Source organism: Gallus gallus, chromosome 31, assembly GCF_016699485.2.
Source record: "Gallus gallus isolate bGalGal1 chromosome 31, bGalGal1.mat.broiler.GRCg7b, whole genome shotgun sequence".
NCBI lineage: Eukaryota > Metazoa > Chordata > Aves > Galliformes > Phasianidae > Gallus > Gallus gallus.
Window position 1 is genome coordinate 757441 of NC_052562.1, and position 14255 is coordinate 771695.

At 57.1% G+C, this 14255-nt stretch overlaps 1 protein-coding gene across 7 annotated transcripts; it reads left to right on the forward strand.

The window, feature by feature from the left end:
* Positions 1-2273: 2273 nt before the first annotated feature.
* Positions 2274-10522, forward strand: LOC121106523 (coiled-coil domain-containing protein 81-like). 7 transcript variants are annotated; one of them, XM_040654215.2, is made up of 13 exons: positions 2274-2470; positions 3341-5322; positions 5850-5911; positions 6447-6600; positions 6871-7127; positions 7476-7546; positions 7949-8028; positions 8151-8262; positions 8631-8754; positions 9336-9473; positions 9777-9919; positions 10127-10253; positions 10363-10522. In XM_040654215.2, the coding sequence occupies exons 2-12, from the start codon at positions 4977-4979 to the stop codon at positions 10200-10202; spliced, it is 1563 nt and encodes a 520-aa protein (XP_040510149.1). In that variant the 5' UTR covers positions 2274-2470; positions 3341-4976; the 3' UTR covers positions 10203-10253; positions 10363-10522. The 7 variants fall into 7 exon arrangements, with proteins under 7 accessions (XP_040510149.1, XP_040510152.1, XP_040510146.1 ...); XM_040654218.2 differs by having other exon boundaries at positions 3341-3577; XM_040654212.2 differs by lacking the exon at positions 2274-2470 and adding an exon at positions 2707-3054 and having other exon boundaries at positions 3341-3572.
* Positions 10523-14255: the final 3733 nt, after the last annotated feature.

Consider the following 14255-nt stretch of genomic DNA (forward strand, 5'->3'; position numbering starts at 1 on the left):
GACAGATACACTCGTGGCTGGGTAAGGAAGTGGCTGGAGGGCCGGGCCCAGAGAGTGGTGGTGGATGGAGTTAAATCCAGCTGGCGACCGGTCACGAGTGGTGTTCCCCAGAGGTCGGTGCTGGGGCCTGTCCTGTTTTATATCTTCATTGATGACCTGGATGAGGGCATTGAGTGCACCCTCAGTAAGTTTGCAGATGACACCAAGCTGGCTGGAAGCGTTGATCTGCCTGAGGGTAGCGAAGCCCTACGGAGGGATCTGGATAGGTTGGATAGCTGGGCTGAAGCCAATGGGATGGGATTCAACAAGACCAAATGCCGGGTCCTGCACTTTGGCCGCAATAACCCCAGGCAACGCTACAGGCTTGGGGCAGAGTGGTTGGAAGACTGTGTAGAGGAAATGGACCTGGGGGTGTTGATTGACGCTAGACTGAACATGAGCCAGCAGTGGGCCCAGGTGGCCAAGAAGGCCACTGGCATCCTGGCTTGGATCAGAAATAGTGTGGCCAGCAGGAACAGGGAAGTAATTATCCCCCTGTCCTCAGCACTGGTGAGGCTGCACCTTGAGTACGGTGTCCAGTTTTGGGCCCCTCACTGTAAGAAAGACATGGAGGCCCTGGAGCGTGTCCAGAGGAGGGCAACAAAGCTGGTGAGGGGTCTGGAGCACAGGCCTTACGAGGAGCGGCTGAAGGAGCTGGGGTTGTTCAGTCTAGAGAAGAGGAGGCCCAGGGGAGACCTTATTGCTCTCTATAACTACCAGAAGGGAGGTTGTAGTGAGCTGGGGGTCAGCCTCTTCTCTCGGGTGACTAGTGATAGGACTGGAGGGAATGGCTTCAAGCTGCGCCAGGGAAGGTTCAGGCTGGACGTTAGGAAATACTACTTGTCTGAAAGGGTGGTCAGGCACTGGAACGGGCTGCCCAGAGAGGTGGTGGAGTCACCGAGCCTGGTGGTGTTCAAAGAGTGTTTGGATGTTGTGTTGAGGGACATGGTTTAGCGAGAACCATTGGTGAAGGGCGAATGGTTGGACTGGATGATCCTGTGGGTCTTTTCCAACCTTAGCGATTCTATGATTCTATGATTCTTTCTTTACTGTTGCTAACCTCCCCATCTTCCCCACATCCCTTAGTAGCTTGGAACCTCTAGTGTTGATTATGCTCTGAGTCAAGACTTACTACTTGTTCATACTGGGATGAAGCGTGCAAGGGTGAAGAAATTGTTATTCTTAATAATCAACATATCTATCAGAGTACGCAGAACAGCAAGATGATCAGTTTTGATAAATTATTATTATCCATCATCGAAGTAATTAGTATTATCCATCAAAACTCCCTTACTATGCATAGTAAGGTAGTTTTCTTACATTAGAAGTGCTTCATAGTCTGGAGCAAAAACACAAAAGGGTAAAAAGAAAGAGGGGAAACTGTGGGAGGCAGACTGTGTTTTTGCAGTGCAAGTTTCCAGTATTTCTGTATGTAGCACAGGATAAGCTGCCTTTCGCAAAGAAAGCTGCTGAACAGAGTAAAGTTGAGACTGGGGCGCTCCGACCTAGGTAAAACTGGCACAGGCACTAGGTAAGGTAGTTCTATAAGGCAGGGGAGAGTTCGGTACAGGACAGGGCTAGTGTGCAGATTGTTGAAAATACTGTCCTGCTATCGTCATAAAAAGACCACAAAACACCCAAAGGCAATGGGTTGGTAACAGACGTTGTACGGAAGTGTAACACAGCTATGGAAGTGCAACAACAGCTATGGAAGTGTAATGGAGCTGTGGAAGTGTAATGGAGCTCCGCAAGTGCAACCATAGCTGTGGAAGTGTAATGGAGCTGTGGAAGTGTAACCATAGCTATGGAAGTGTAACAACAGCTATGGAAGTGTAACGGAGCTGTAGAAGTGTAACGGAGCTGTAGAAGTGCAACCACAGCTATGGCAGTGGAACAGAGCTGTGGAAGTGTAACCACAGCTATGGAAGTTTAACCATAGCTATGGAAGTGTAACCACAGCTATGGAAGTGTAATGGAGCTATGGAAGTGCCACCATAGCTATGGAAGTGTAATGGAGCTGTGGAAGTGCAACCATCGCTATGGAAGTGCAACGGAGCAACAGCGTCGGAAGACTGCGAGCTTGAGACGCTCAAGCAAGGAGTGCCAGGAGAGGCTTTAGCGGCGTCGGAGCCAGGGGGTGGAAGGGGATGGATTTCACTGACCAGCTGCGCAATTTCTCCCTTGTCAGTAGGGGGCGTGCGCCCATTATTGCAATACGAAGCAAAGTAGAAATTGTTGGTCTTGAGCGTTTCTCACAGAAAGCAGCCACGTGCAGCCGACTGCACGGCCTGCTGTGTTAATGGCTGGGATGCACAGGGCTGCAGCGCTGGCGTTCTGCTGGATCTGCTCTTCCTTCCCACAGTGACAGCGGAACGCGGCAGAAAGCGCAGCGAGGCGGCAGAGCAGCAAGGAGCTGACGTACAGAGCGCGGGTCTGCTTCGTGCCATGGCAGTGGGCGCAGAAAGAAATGCCGGGAGGGGTCTCTGACCGCCCGGCGGAGGGGTGTGGGGGAGGGGAGAGCTCACGTGGCAGAGCCCCGCACCCGCGGCCGGCAGCGAGGGGCGAAATCCGAGCCCGAGCCGGCTGCCAACGGCCGCTCGCTCAGGCAATCGGAGCCGGCGGCGCTGGCGCTGAGCAAGGAGAGGCCGGGCCGGGCCGGGCCGTTGCGCGGCCGTTGCCGTGAGGCGCGCGGGCCGGGAGCGGCGCGGGGCTGCGGCCGTGCGGAGCCCCGTGTGCGGGGGGGCGGGGGAGGTGTGGGCGCGAGGGGGCCCCGGGCCGATGGCAGCCGGCACAGCCCCACGGCTGAAGCGGCTGCTTACAAAGGCAGGGCGGCCGTGTGCGCTGCGGGAGCCCGAAATGGACTGTGAGGGGCCCAACCGGGCCAGCCCGGGCCGGCAGGCTGCAGCGCGGCCGGGTGAGGCTCAGAGCTGGCAGGCCTCTGCCCCCTCCGCTGAGGGTTCGTGCGGCGGAGCTTCTGCCCGGAGGGGCCACATCCGGCACGGCAGGATTCGGCTGGTTAGTGTGCGAGGCCGGGAAAGCTCGCAGGCTGGGGCTCCGGGGCAGGCGGAGGATGTCACAGCGCGGCTGACATCACCGGGCTGCTGGAAGCTGGGTGCTGTCACAGTGCGTTTCCGTGACGACGACGGGCCCTCCCCAAGGAGCCGAGGGGAGCTTTGCTGCTCTGTTTGTTACCCGGCGCAGCCTGTCGCGGGGGGGCTGGGCAGACAGTCTTGCCAAAGAGGCCTGTGGTCCAGCACAACTGAGAGCACAATCCTTTTGTTTCTCCTCGAACCCTGGCCAGGCTGTGGGGAGAAAAGCAAGAGGAGAAAGAGGGCACCGGGTGTTGGTGTTCCCCCGGACTGCCACGTGGATCGGTTCATTCAGTGGCATCAAGGCTGGACCTGCTTGCAGCGGCTTTGGACACCTCGCCCACGGGATGGATGCATTGCTGTACAACTCCCCAGTGGCCGGGAGAGCTTCTCCAGATGCTCATTGCCAACGGGGCTCCCCCGTGAGTGCGGATCTGGGTGATGGTGAGGTGTGCGGGCGCTTGGTGATGTGTCTTTCTGAATCACGGAGCTCGTGTAGCAACGATTAGGCCCGCTGCCTTGCTTATTTCCTTCACTGTTAAGCTTCTCTTTTGGCTTTAGACACTGCTTTATTTTTTGGTAGCATTTTGTACTAGGCAGTAAAATAAGCCTATCCCTTACGTTGGTGTCTTTGCCCTTCCCGCTGACGCCGTTGATTGGCACCACGACATTAGCACACGATGGGCACGTAACTTGGACGTGGGGGACGTGACTTGAAAGGCCAGCATCAGGAAGGTCTCCTTTGGAGAGAGACGTAGAGATTTGGGCTTGTTGAGCGCGGAGAACAGAAGGCTCTGGGGAGGCCGCGTGGCTGCCTTTCGGAACGCGGGGCCTCAAAGATCACCTAGTTCCAACCGCCTGCAGCGGCCAACAGCGAGCTCAGGCTCTAGGTCAGGTTGCTGAGGGTGCCACCCAGGCTGAACTGGAACTGGGGCGTGCACAGCGTCTGTGGGCAGCCTGTGCCAGTACCTCAGCACCTTCTAAGTGAAAAAGTTCCCCTTGACGTGTTGATTTTTCTGATGTGTGTGTGTGAGGTTTCTTTGCACTGGAGTGCCTACAGGTCGCACTTGGTAGAACAGTGGTTGTGAAACTTAGAAACCCTGCTCGAATGGCAGCAGAGCATTTCCAGAGGCACCAGGTGTGCCCACGTATGCCTGAGGTCGACAGGAATCCTTCTGCAGCGTCCCTTCCCAGTGTCTGTTGCATCCCCCGTGCCTCCACGGTGCCTGCTGGCATCTCGTCTGCCTGCAGAGACCGCGATATGACATGTTTATGCGAGGGAGAGCCAGCACTGACCAACATTCGTGTGGGCTCCAGCAGAAAGAGGGCAGGGTGATGCATGGCGGGCACGGTGCGAGGCTGACTGCCTCTTGCGCCCGCCACGCAGACTCTGTTGAGCTGAATTCCGCGTGTGTGACACATGACAAGTTCTTGTGCCACTTGCCGAGTAAACCACGGTGATTGTCGATCACAATATTTCCACCTCGCGAGGCTTGCGTGTGCCTGTGAACACACAGGTGTTGGTTTATGAAGCAGACGTGAAACTTTTCTTACTAAATCACTGAAGTTAGGCTTGCGCTCTTTCCTGAAATAATCCAGTAAGTTAATTGGTTCGCTATGGAAGAACTCTCCAGAATACTCCTGTGTGCCCTGGTTTCAGCCCAGTGCCCGCTGCACACCGATGTTGGGTTGCTGTGAGCAATGGGTGCCCGCCCGGGGCCGGGCCGCTCGGCGGGGCAGGGGGCGGCAGCGGGGCAGGCTGGGCCAGGCTGCGGGTTGGACGCGCGTGGAAGAGGAGATCCCCTCTCCCTGCCGGTGACCTAACAGAGCTCCAGGTGACGCGGGCTGATGTCACAATGGGATGCACTGCATCACAAGGATGTGTTTCCTGGGGCAGCGGCAGTGCCGGCACTTCCCTGCAAGGCCTGGGCGCTGCTGGAGCACTGCTCAGGGGCTCTGTCCTTCTGTGGCCAGGAGTCAGGTCAGGGGCAGCAAGGCTGCACCGGGCGACCCTCGGTGACGCGTGGAGGAGCAGGGGCACTTTGCAGAGAACTGTTGGTTGAGGAGCCAGGGAGGGCATCCTTAGCTGCGAGCCGAGGGCTGCCGGCAAGCGACATGGAAGGCTGCTGGACTGTGACCATCAGCTCGGAGCTGGTCTACACGTTCCCAACGCTCCTGCATCTCTCTGCCGAAGGTCAGGCTTTCCGGGCCCCCTTGGCAAGGCATCGCAGGGAGCTGTTACAGCTGTCAAAAGCCGCAGCTCCTGCTCTCTGCGGTTGGCTGGACGTGGCTGGGGGCTGCTGCGAGAGCCCCGCCCAAGGGTCCCGCTAGGCTCTGGGGACGATGTGGCAGCCAGGTCCCGATAGTAGAGCTGCCCAGAGCCCCCAGGTTCCTTTAGGCATGGCGAGTCCCCTGTGATAGGGCGGTCCAAGGCCAGGTTTCCCTGGGAGACGGTGTTTCCGTAGGTTCCAGCTCTGGGAACAGAGCTCTACTCAGCTCTCCTCCATCCGATGTCCCGGAGGCTTCCTATGTCCCCGGTTCCCCTCTGGGCTCTGCATAAGGCTGAAATTGGAGCAAAGCCCAGCCGGCTCTGTAGCCATGGTGGTGTTTTTCTGGGGTGTTTGCGTGCGCCTGTATCGATCACTGTCTGGGTGAGGAGCTTGCCAAGAGGCTGTGAAGAGGCTGGCCTGGAGCCTGACACGTCTTTTCTTTCCTTTGCAGAGATTGTGGCGATCTGGGATGCTGTGTCTGATTACATCCTGGAACAGATGAAGCTGGACAAGGTGGGCTGGTGTCCTGGTGGCCCTCGCCCTGGAGAGGGCCCTAGGTTCAGTCCTGCCCAGAGCGTGGGCCCCGCAGAGCAATCCCTCCCTGAGCACCACAGCAGCACAGTGAGCCCAAGCCGGGTGCCCAGAGCAGCTTCTTGGCCAGAGCTGCCCTGAGCAAATGTTTGGCACAGGCAGGGGCTCCACTCTGCCCGGTGGTCAGGATGGGGAGAGCAAAGGGAGAAAGGGGGGATTTTTTCTGGCCCTGCGCCAAGCATAACCCTCGGGAATCAGTCCCAGGCTGTAAATGTCCCCTGTGCTGCAAATATCCGGGCTCCTCTCTAGCCAAGGGATGTCGGGAAATACTATGCGGAGGTGGCGGTATTGCAGGGACCACAGATTTTTCCAAAGCTTTCCAGAGAGCGCCATCTTGCCCCGCTGCCCTTTGGGAGCGGGGAGGGCGGAGAGCAGTGCCGCCCTGCTCTTGATGTTCGTGGCTTTTGCCGCCCCTGAAGTACACACGCGTCAGCCTTTCTGTCTTTTCCCTGTGCAGGGAGTCCTGGTCCCGGGACTCGGGCTCTTTGCTGCGGTCCGAGAGCAATTCCACAGCAAAGAAGTGGCGGTGTCGGTCCGAAGACCTGTCTTCCAGCTGGACATCGGGGTGCTGTGGCTGCAGGACCTCCAGTCGCCCACCGACATCATCCCCGGTGAGAAGGCAGCGGCCACCTTCCCCTTCCCGCCCCATGTCCGGCCGGGCGTGTTCTCCCTGCTCTTTGGAAACGGCTGGGAGCAGCAGAGAATTGTCTGCAAAGCTCGGGGTGCAGCGTGAGTTCCTCCAAAAGGAACCACAGCCCAACCCAACCCAACGACAGCCCAAGAGCTGTTTCTCTAAAGGACCTTCTCTTTGGGACTTGGTTATGAATGTTGCATGGGAATGTGGCTTGCTGTGGCAGTGAGGATGTGCCTTCTCCTTGCAGACGATGTCAAGATTGAGCGGCTGAACTACCGGCAGCTCTCGCGAGCCACCGGCATCTCGCTGCACGTGGTGCAGCGCTGCGTGCGAGAGACCGTCCTCTTGTACTGTCACCTCCTGAGGAACAAGGCGCACGTCTCATTCGCCTTCAAGAACATTGGCGTTATGACATACGAGGACGACTTCCTCTGCATGAGGTTCTTGTCCAGCTGCATTACAACGCTGGAGAGCAATGCCAGCCTGACTGCACTGCTCCACACTGTAAGTTTGAGGAGGTTTTGAGGGTGCGCCATCAGATCACCGCTGGCCAGCCTGGATGTGGCAGGCCAGTCAAATGCCTTTCCCCACGCTTGCCCCCTCTGCTATCTCCACTGGCACAGAGATTTCCTGGATCTCTGCCCCTGCGGCAAGTCTGGCAGTGCCCTTGCACGGCCTCAGTATTTTGCCGTCCAGCTCCTCCAGAGCAGAGCAAAGCTCTGATGTTCCCGGAAGAGGCTTTGGTGGAGAGCAGCTTTCTCTTGGCATGGGAGCCAGGCTTGCTTCCTGTCAACAAGAGCCATGAAAAAAATGGCCTAGGCAAGCCTCCAGCAGGTCTGTGTCCCTTTGCAGAGAATTTGGCCGGCCCGTTCTGCTGACTTCGGGTCAGAGACCACCGCTCATGGGATCCAGGTGTTGCCGAGGTGAGTGCATTTCCTCTGCAGCACTTAGCTGGCCAGGAGACGGGCTTCCTTCCCACCTCCTCCTTCTGAACGTGCCCTGCTGGGTCTCCGTGCTCAGCATGCGGTCGGGGAGAAATCCTGGAAAGCCTGGCTCCTGCTTCACTACTGCTGCCTTTTGGCTGTGTGTGTCTTCTCCCGGAGGGATGGGGAGTCAAGGTTGTGTTACTGGTGCCCAACCGGTCCCGATTCCCATCAGAGAGAACGGCCTGCACGTGGAAAAGAATTTGGGCTACATGTGCTGGTTTGGCATGGACAGGAAGGGAAGGGGTGCCACGCTTTGCGTAACACATAGATAAATACCGCCGACAAGCTGCATGGGGTAGGAGGTCATCCTTTTCAAGGCTTGTCACTCTTTGTTTCCAGGTTTCAGCTCGCTGTGAAAAAGAGCAGAGCAGAGGCCGCCGCAGAAAGGAACGCTGCAGTGGCGCGGAAGATGAGTAGAGGTGAGGGAAAGGGTCCCAGCAGCAGGAGGGCGGGCCCTGTCCCATGCCGGGTGGCCGGATCCACGTTCACGTGCCACGCCCGTGGGGCTGCTGTGAAGAGCTTCTTCCTTTCTTGGTTCCAGGGGGCACTGCCGGCAGGCTGCTACAGAAGCGGAAGACACTTCCCCCCTCCATGCTGCTGCAATACCAGGCAGGCTCAAGGCAGCAAGATGTGGCAAAGAAGCCTTCTGCCAGGTGAGATCCTTGGGCAAAAAGAAGAAGGAGATGCGTGTGCTCGTGTAGGAGTGGCCTCCTCCTTGGACCTGCCAGCTCCGCGCATTCAGAAAGGCTCCTGACACACGTGTTTCCCAGTGGGGGCCGTCCTTCTCCAGGGACGGCGAGCGTGCAGCATGCTTGCCTGCGGCAGGCACAGCAGCTGCATGTTCCAGCCTGGTCCCCGATCCCTGGGGGAGCTGAATGCTGATCCCTCTTGATCGCAGAAGCTCTTCTCCCGTCAGGGGTCTCTCCACGTTGCACCGGAGCCCATCTTTATGGTTGTGGGAGCATGGGGGGAGACCAAGGTGTCCCAGGCTCCTGCAGACTCCTCTTGTGTCTGTTTGCAGCGTGCTCCCGCCGTGTGCAGGCAGCTCCCACGGGAGAAAGCAAGCAGGACAGAAGGAACCATCTACTCCTGCCCAGACCAGCACTGCACTCCCTGCGACAGAGGACTCTAAGAGAGTGCTGCAGGTACCGGCTCTGCCTTGCTGCAGGGACTGTGCTGCTTGAGACTGCACAAATGTTAGCATCATAGAATCACAGAACAGTGCGGGTTGCGAGGGACCATTCAGATCACCTAGTTGCAATCCCCTGCTGTAGGCAGGGACCCCTGTCTCTAGACCAGGCTGCTCTAAACCTGATCCAGCCCGGCCTGGAGTGCTTCCGCACGGAGGGAAGCAAAAGCCTCTGCGTGTGCAGTGATCTGGAGCACAGGCCTTTGGGTGCCATCATTTCTCATTTCTGCCCACTCCTCCGGCTCCTCTGTAGCTGGAGGGTGTTGCACACCTGCCCTGTCTCTTCTCGCCTCCTGGCCTGCCACCTGCCACAGCACCCTGATTTTGAGCAGGGGCTGTGGGAGTGGGATACGACCAGTGAGCCATGTTTGCCACAAGTTGCGGATCCTGGCCTGGCTTTGGGGCCCCTGATCCTTCAGGGTCAAAGCAGTGCCGACAGGCCAGGCCTGCTCCTCCAGAGGCGAGGAGCAGGAGCGTGGAGCTGAAGGAAGGCCCCAGGGGCTGAGGCTGATCCTGTATGCTGCTGTCTCTCTGCAGGAGCTCCGGGAAGTGTCTGCCCTGTGGAATGAAGCAGACCGCACGTGGCCCGTGTACCAGCAGCAGGTAGAGCAAACGCGGGCAGAAAGAGCGGCATGGGAAGGCTGGAGTGCAGGGGAGGACCAGCCTCCACTGCAGGTACTGTCAGGGATCGACCCTGCTGACAAGAGCCGCCGTCCTCTGAGCCAGGGTGCGAGCTCAGCAGGGCTCAGGGGGTGGGAGCAGGACGGGCAGCGAGCGGCACGGCAGGGGCTGGCCTGCTCCTCCCTGGGAGGAGAGCTTGGCATCAGCCCCGCAGGGAGAAGGGTGGCGGGCAGCCGTGGGCTGGCAGGGCCGAGTCTCCTGCTTGCCAGGGCCTACAGCAGGGCCCTTGACAGAGGGCCTGTGGGAAACAGCCCTGTGCTCCCAGCCGTTTTGCTGACACTGTCTCCTCTTTGGCAGCGGTTTGCCAGTGCGAGCGTGTGGGCTCCGCGTCCTCCAGCCCAGCCCCGGGGACAGCAAGTGAGGAGGAGGTGGAGGAAGGATGTGGATCCTCCGCCGGGAAGTAAAATGGGAACAGCGACCAAGCTGGCACTGCATGCCGAGTAAGTGTGTGCGGGCTCTGTTGGCTGCCTGAGGCACTCGGGCAGCTGTGACCCTGCAGCTCGGGGACGAGCACGGCCCAGGCCAGAAAGTGCTGGCGGGGTGCAAGGGTGGGGACACGCGGCAGCACGGGGGTGCGGGGCTGGGTGAGGGGAGAGCCAGAGGGGGCTCAGCAGAGCCTGAGGGATGACTTTGTCCTCCGGTTGCAGCCTCCTCTCCCCTGCGAGCAGCTCAGGTGCTCCAAAGGTTGGAGCCCCACCTCCATCAGCAAGAGGCTTTTGCTGACACCGCGGAAAGAAACCGGCAGAAGCTGGAGCTGAAGCGGCAGCTCCCCTGGTAAGCTGCATAGGCAGCAGATCCTGAGAGCCGGGCTGGAGCCCAGCCTGCGGTACTTGCCTGCGCTCAGCCCGTAACGCTCCGTGCACTGTCCTTTTCACCTCCCTAGTGCTCGATGCTCGTACCGCTCCAGAGGGGAAGGTGCTGGCAACAGTGGTGACGGCGCTGGAGCTGTCGGCAAGGGGGCTGGGAAGCTGTCCGGATTTCCACCTGTGAATGGCAAATCGTAGAATCAAAGACTTGTAGAATGGCCTGGGTTGAAAAGGACCTTGAAGATCATCTAGTTTCCACCCCCCTGCAATGTGCAGGGTTACCAGCCACCAGTCCGGGCTGCCCAGAGCCACATCCAGCCTGGCCTTGAATGCCTCTGGGGATGGGGCATCCACCACCTCTCGGCAGGCTGTTCCGGTGCGTCACCAGCCTCCGTGGAGTGAAGAACTCCCCCTAATATCTAACCAAATTCTTCCCCCCTTTCTCAGTTGCAAACCATTCCCCCTTGTCGTATCACTGTCCACCCTCGTATAAACAGCCGTTTCCCCTCCAGTTTATTTCTTCCCTTCAAGCATTGGAAGGCCGCAGTGAGGTCTCCCTGGAGCCTTCTCCTCTCCAAACTAAACAAGCCCAGTTCCATCAACCTTTCTTCACAGGAGAGGTGCTCCAGCCCTCTGATCATCTTTGTGGCCCTCCTCTGGACTTGATCCAACAGGTCTGCGTCTTTCCTGTACTGGGGGCCCCAGGCCTGGACGCAGAGTATCCCAGATAAAAATAAAGAGAATTGGCGTTCTTTCCAGTCAGTGTGCTGGTGTCGTGTCTGTCGCCATAAGCTAACGTGAGGCAGCTGGAGCTGTGCTTTGCGGGAGGAATTTGGGTGGCAGCGAGAGCTGTTCCCGAGGCCCGGTAGGCCCGTGCTCTCCAGGAGTGGTCTCCCAGGATGACAGTCACCTCTGCCGGCCGTGCCCGTTTCCTGTGCAGAAGTCGTGTGTCACCTCGTACCCCCACAGCTCCCTCCCAGCAACAGAAATTCCGTGGCAGAACCACGGGGGAGCTCCGTGGGGACGAGGAGCAGGCAGGGGCAAGGGGAACACGAGGGCACCTGAGAGACCTTTCCCGCCAGGGCTCGAGAGCACTCCTGCCTGCAGCTGGGGAGTGTATTGCCAAGGGTTCTGCAAAGGTGGATGCGCTTGCTTTGAACTGCCCCCGGGCTGATTCCCAAAATCAGAAAGGCAAAAGCCCAGCTTGAGCTCAACCTGGCTGCTGGGGTAAAAGGGAACGAGAAACTCTTTCACAAGTATATCTAGAGTAAGAGGAGGACCAGGGAGAATCTCCATTCTCTACTGGATGAGGCTGGGAACGTGGCCACTGAGGATAAGGAAAAGGCAGACGTTCTGAATGCCTTCTTTACATCTGTCTTTAGAAGTCAGACCGGTTATCCTCAGGTTTCTCCACTCTCTGTCCTGGCAGCCTTGGCTGGGGAGCAGACTAGACCTCCCACGATTCAGGCGGAAACAGTCACGGACCTGCTACTCCATCTGCACTGCCACAAGTCCATGGGACCGGGTGAGATTCACCCGAGAGTGCTGAGGGAACTGGCGGAGGTGATAGCCGAGCCGCTTTCCATCATCTATCAGCGCTCCTTGTTGGCGGGAGAGGTCCCAGAAGACTGGAGGCTTGCCAGTGTGACTCCCATCTACAAGAAGGGCTGCAGGGAGGATCCGGGGAACTACAGGCCTGTTAGCCTGACCTCGGTGCCGGGGAAGATTATGGAGCAGATTGTCTTGAGGGAGATCACACGGCATGTGCGGGACAAGCGGGGGATCAGGCCTAGCCAGCATGGGTTCACGAAGGGCAGGTCCTGCTTGACCAACCTGATCTCCTTCTATGATCTAGTGACCCGTCTGGTGGATGAGGGAAAGGCTGTTGATGTAGTCCACCTAGATTTCAGCAAAGCCTTTGACACTGTCTCCCACAGTATTCTCCTCGCAAGTCCGTGGCTTGGACAGATACACTCGTGGCTGGGTAAGGAAGTGGCTGGAGGGCCGGGCCCAGAGAGTGGTGGTGGATGGAGTTAAATCCAGCTGGCGACCGGTCACGAGTGGTGTTCCCCAGAGGTCGGTGCTGGGGCCTGTCCTGTTTTATATCTTCATTGATGACCTGGATGAGGGCATTGAGTGCACCCTCAGTAAGTTTGCAGATGACACCAAGCTGGCTGGAAGCGTTGATCTGCCTGAGGGTAGCGAAGCCCTACGGAGGGATCTGGATAGGTTGGATAGCTGGGCTGAAGCCAATGGGATGGGATTCAACAAGACCAAATGCCGGGTCCTGCACTTTGGCCGCAATAACCCCAGGCAACGCTACAGGCTTGGGGCAGAGTGGTTGGAAGACTGTGTAGAGGAAATGGACCTGGGGGTGTTGATTGACGCTAGACTGAACATGAGCCAGCAGTGGGCCCAGGTGGCCAAGAAGGCCACTGGCATCCTGGCTTGGATCAGAAATAGTGTGGCCAGCAGGAACAGGGAAGTAATTATCCCCCTGTCCTCAGCACTGGTGAGGCTGCACCTTGAGTACGGTGTCCAGTTTTGGGCCCCTCACTGTAAGAAAGACATGGAGGCCCTGGAGCGTGTCCAGAGGAGGGCAACAAAGCTGGTGAGGGGTCTGGAGCACAGGCCTTACGAGGAGCGGCTGAAGGAGCTGGGGTTGTTCAGTCTAGAGAAGAGGAGGCCCAGGGGAGACCTTATTGCTCTCTATAACTACCAGAAGGGAGGTTGTAGTGAGCTGGGGGTCAGCCTCTTCTCTCGGGTGACTAGTGATAGGACTGGAGGGAATGGCTTCAAGCTGCGCCAGGGAAGGTTCAGGCTGGACGTTAGGAAATACTACTTGTCTGAAAGGGTGGTCAGGCACTGGAACGGGCTGCCCAGAGAGGTGGTGGAGTCACCGAGCCTGGTGGTGTTCAAAGAGTGTTTGGATGTTGTGTTGAGGGACATGGTTTAGCGAGAACCATTGGTGAAGGGCGAATGGTTGGACTGGATGATCCTGTGGGTCTTTTCCAACCTTAGCGATTCTATGATTCTATGATTCTTTCTTTACTATTGCTAACCTCCCCATCTTCCCCACATCCCTTAGTAGCTTGGAACCTCTAGTGTTGATTATGCTCTGAGTCAAGACTTACTACTTGTTCATACTGGGATGAAGCGTGCAAGGGTGAAGAAATTGTTATTCTTAATAATCAACATATCTATCAGAGTACGCAGAACAGCAAGATGATCAGTTTTGATAAATTATTATTATCCATCATCGAAGTAATTAGTATTATCCATCAAAACTCCCTTACTATGCATAGTAAGGTAGTTTTCTTACATTAGAAGTGCTTCATAGTCTGGAGCAAAAACACAAAAGGGTAAAAAGAAAGAGGGGAAACTGTGGGAGGCAGACTGTGTTTTTGCAGTGCAAGTTTCCAGTATTTCTGTATGTAGCACAGGATAAGCTGCCTTTCGCAAAGAAAGCTGCTGAACAGAGTAAAGTTGAGACTGGGGCGCTCCGACCTAGGTAAAACTGGCACAGGCACTAGGTAAGGTAGTTCTATAAGGCAGGGGAGAGTTCGGTACAGGACAGGGCTAGTGTGCAGATTGTTGAAAATACTGTCCTGCTATCGTCATAAAAAGACCACAAAACACCCAAAGGCAATGGGTTGGTAACAGACGTTGTACGGAAGTGTAACACAGCTATGGAAGTGCAACAACAGCTATGGAAGTGTAATGGAGCTGTGGAAGTGTAATGGAGCTCCGCAAGTGCAACCATAGCTGTGGAAGTGTAATGGAGCTGTGGAAGTGTAACCATAGCTATGGAAGTGTAACAACAGCTATGGAAGTGTAACGGAGCTGTAGAAGTGTAACGGAGCTGTAGAAGTGCAACCACAGCTATGGCAGTGGAACAGAGCTGTGGAAGTGTAACCACAGCTATGGAAGTTTAACCATAGCTATGGAAGTGTAACCACAGCTATGGAAG

Excerpts from the sequence above, each read along its gene's own strand:
- LOC121106523 (XM_040654210.2), top strand. The coding sequence starts at position 2,818 with ATGGCAGCCGGCACAGCCCCACGGCTGAAGCGGCTGCTTACAAAGGCA. Across the intron at positions 7,547-7,948 it reads GGGATCCAGGTGTTGCCGAG|GTTTCAGCTCGCTGTGAAAA; the intron begins GTGAGTGCATTT and ends CTTTGTTTCCAG. Across the intron at positions 8,755-9,335 it reads ACTCTAAGAGAGTGCTGCAG|GAGCTCCGGGAAGTGTCTGC; the intron begins GTACCGGCTCTG and ends GTCTCTCTGCAG.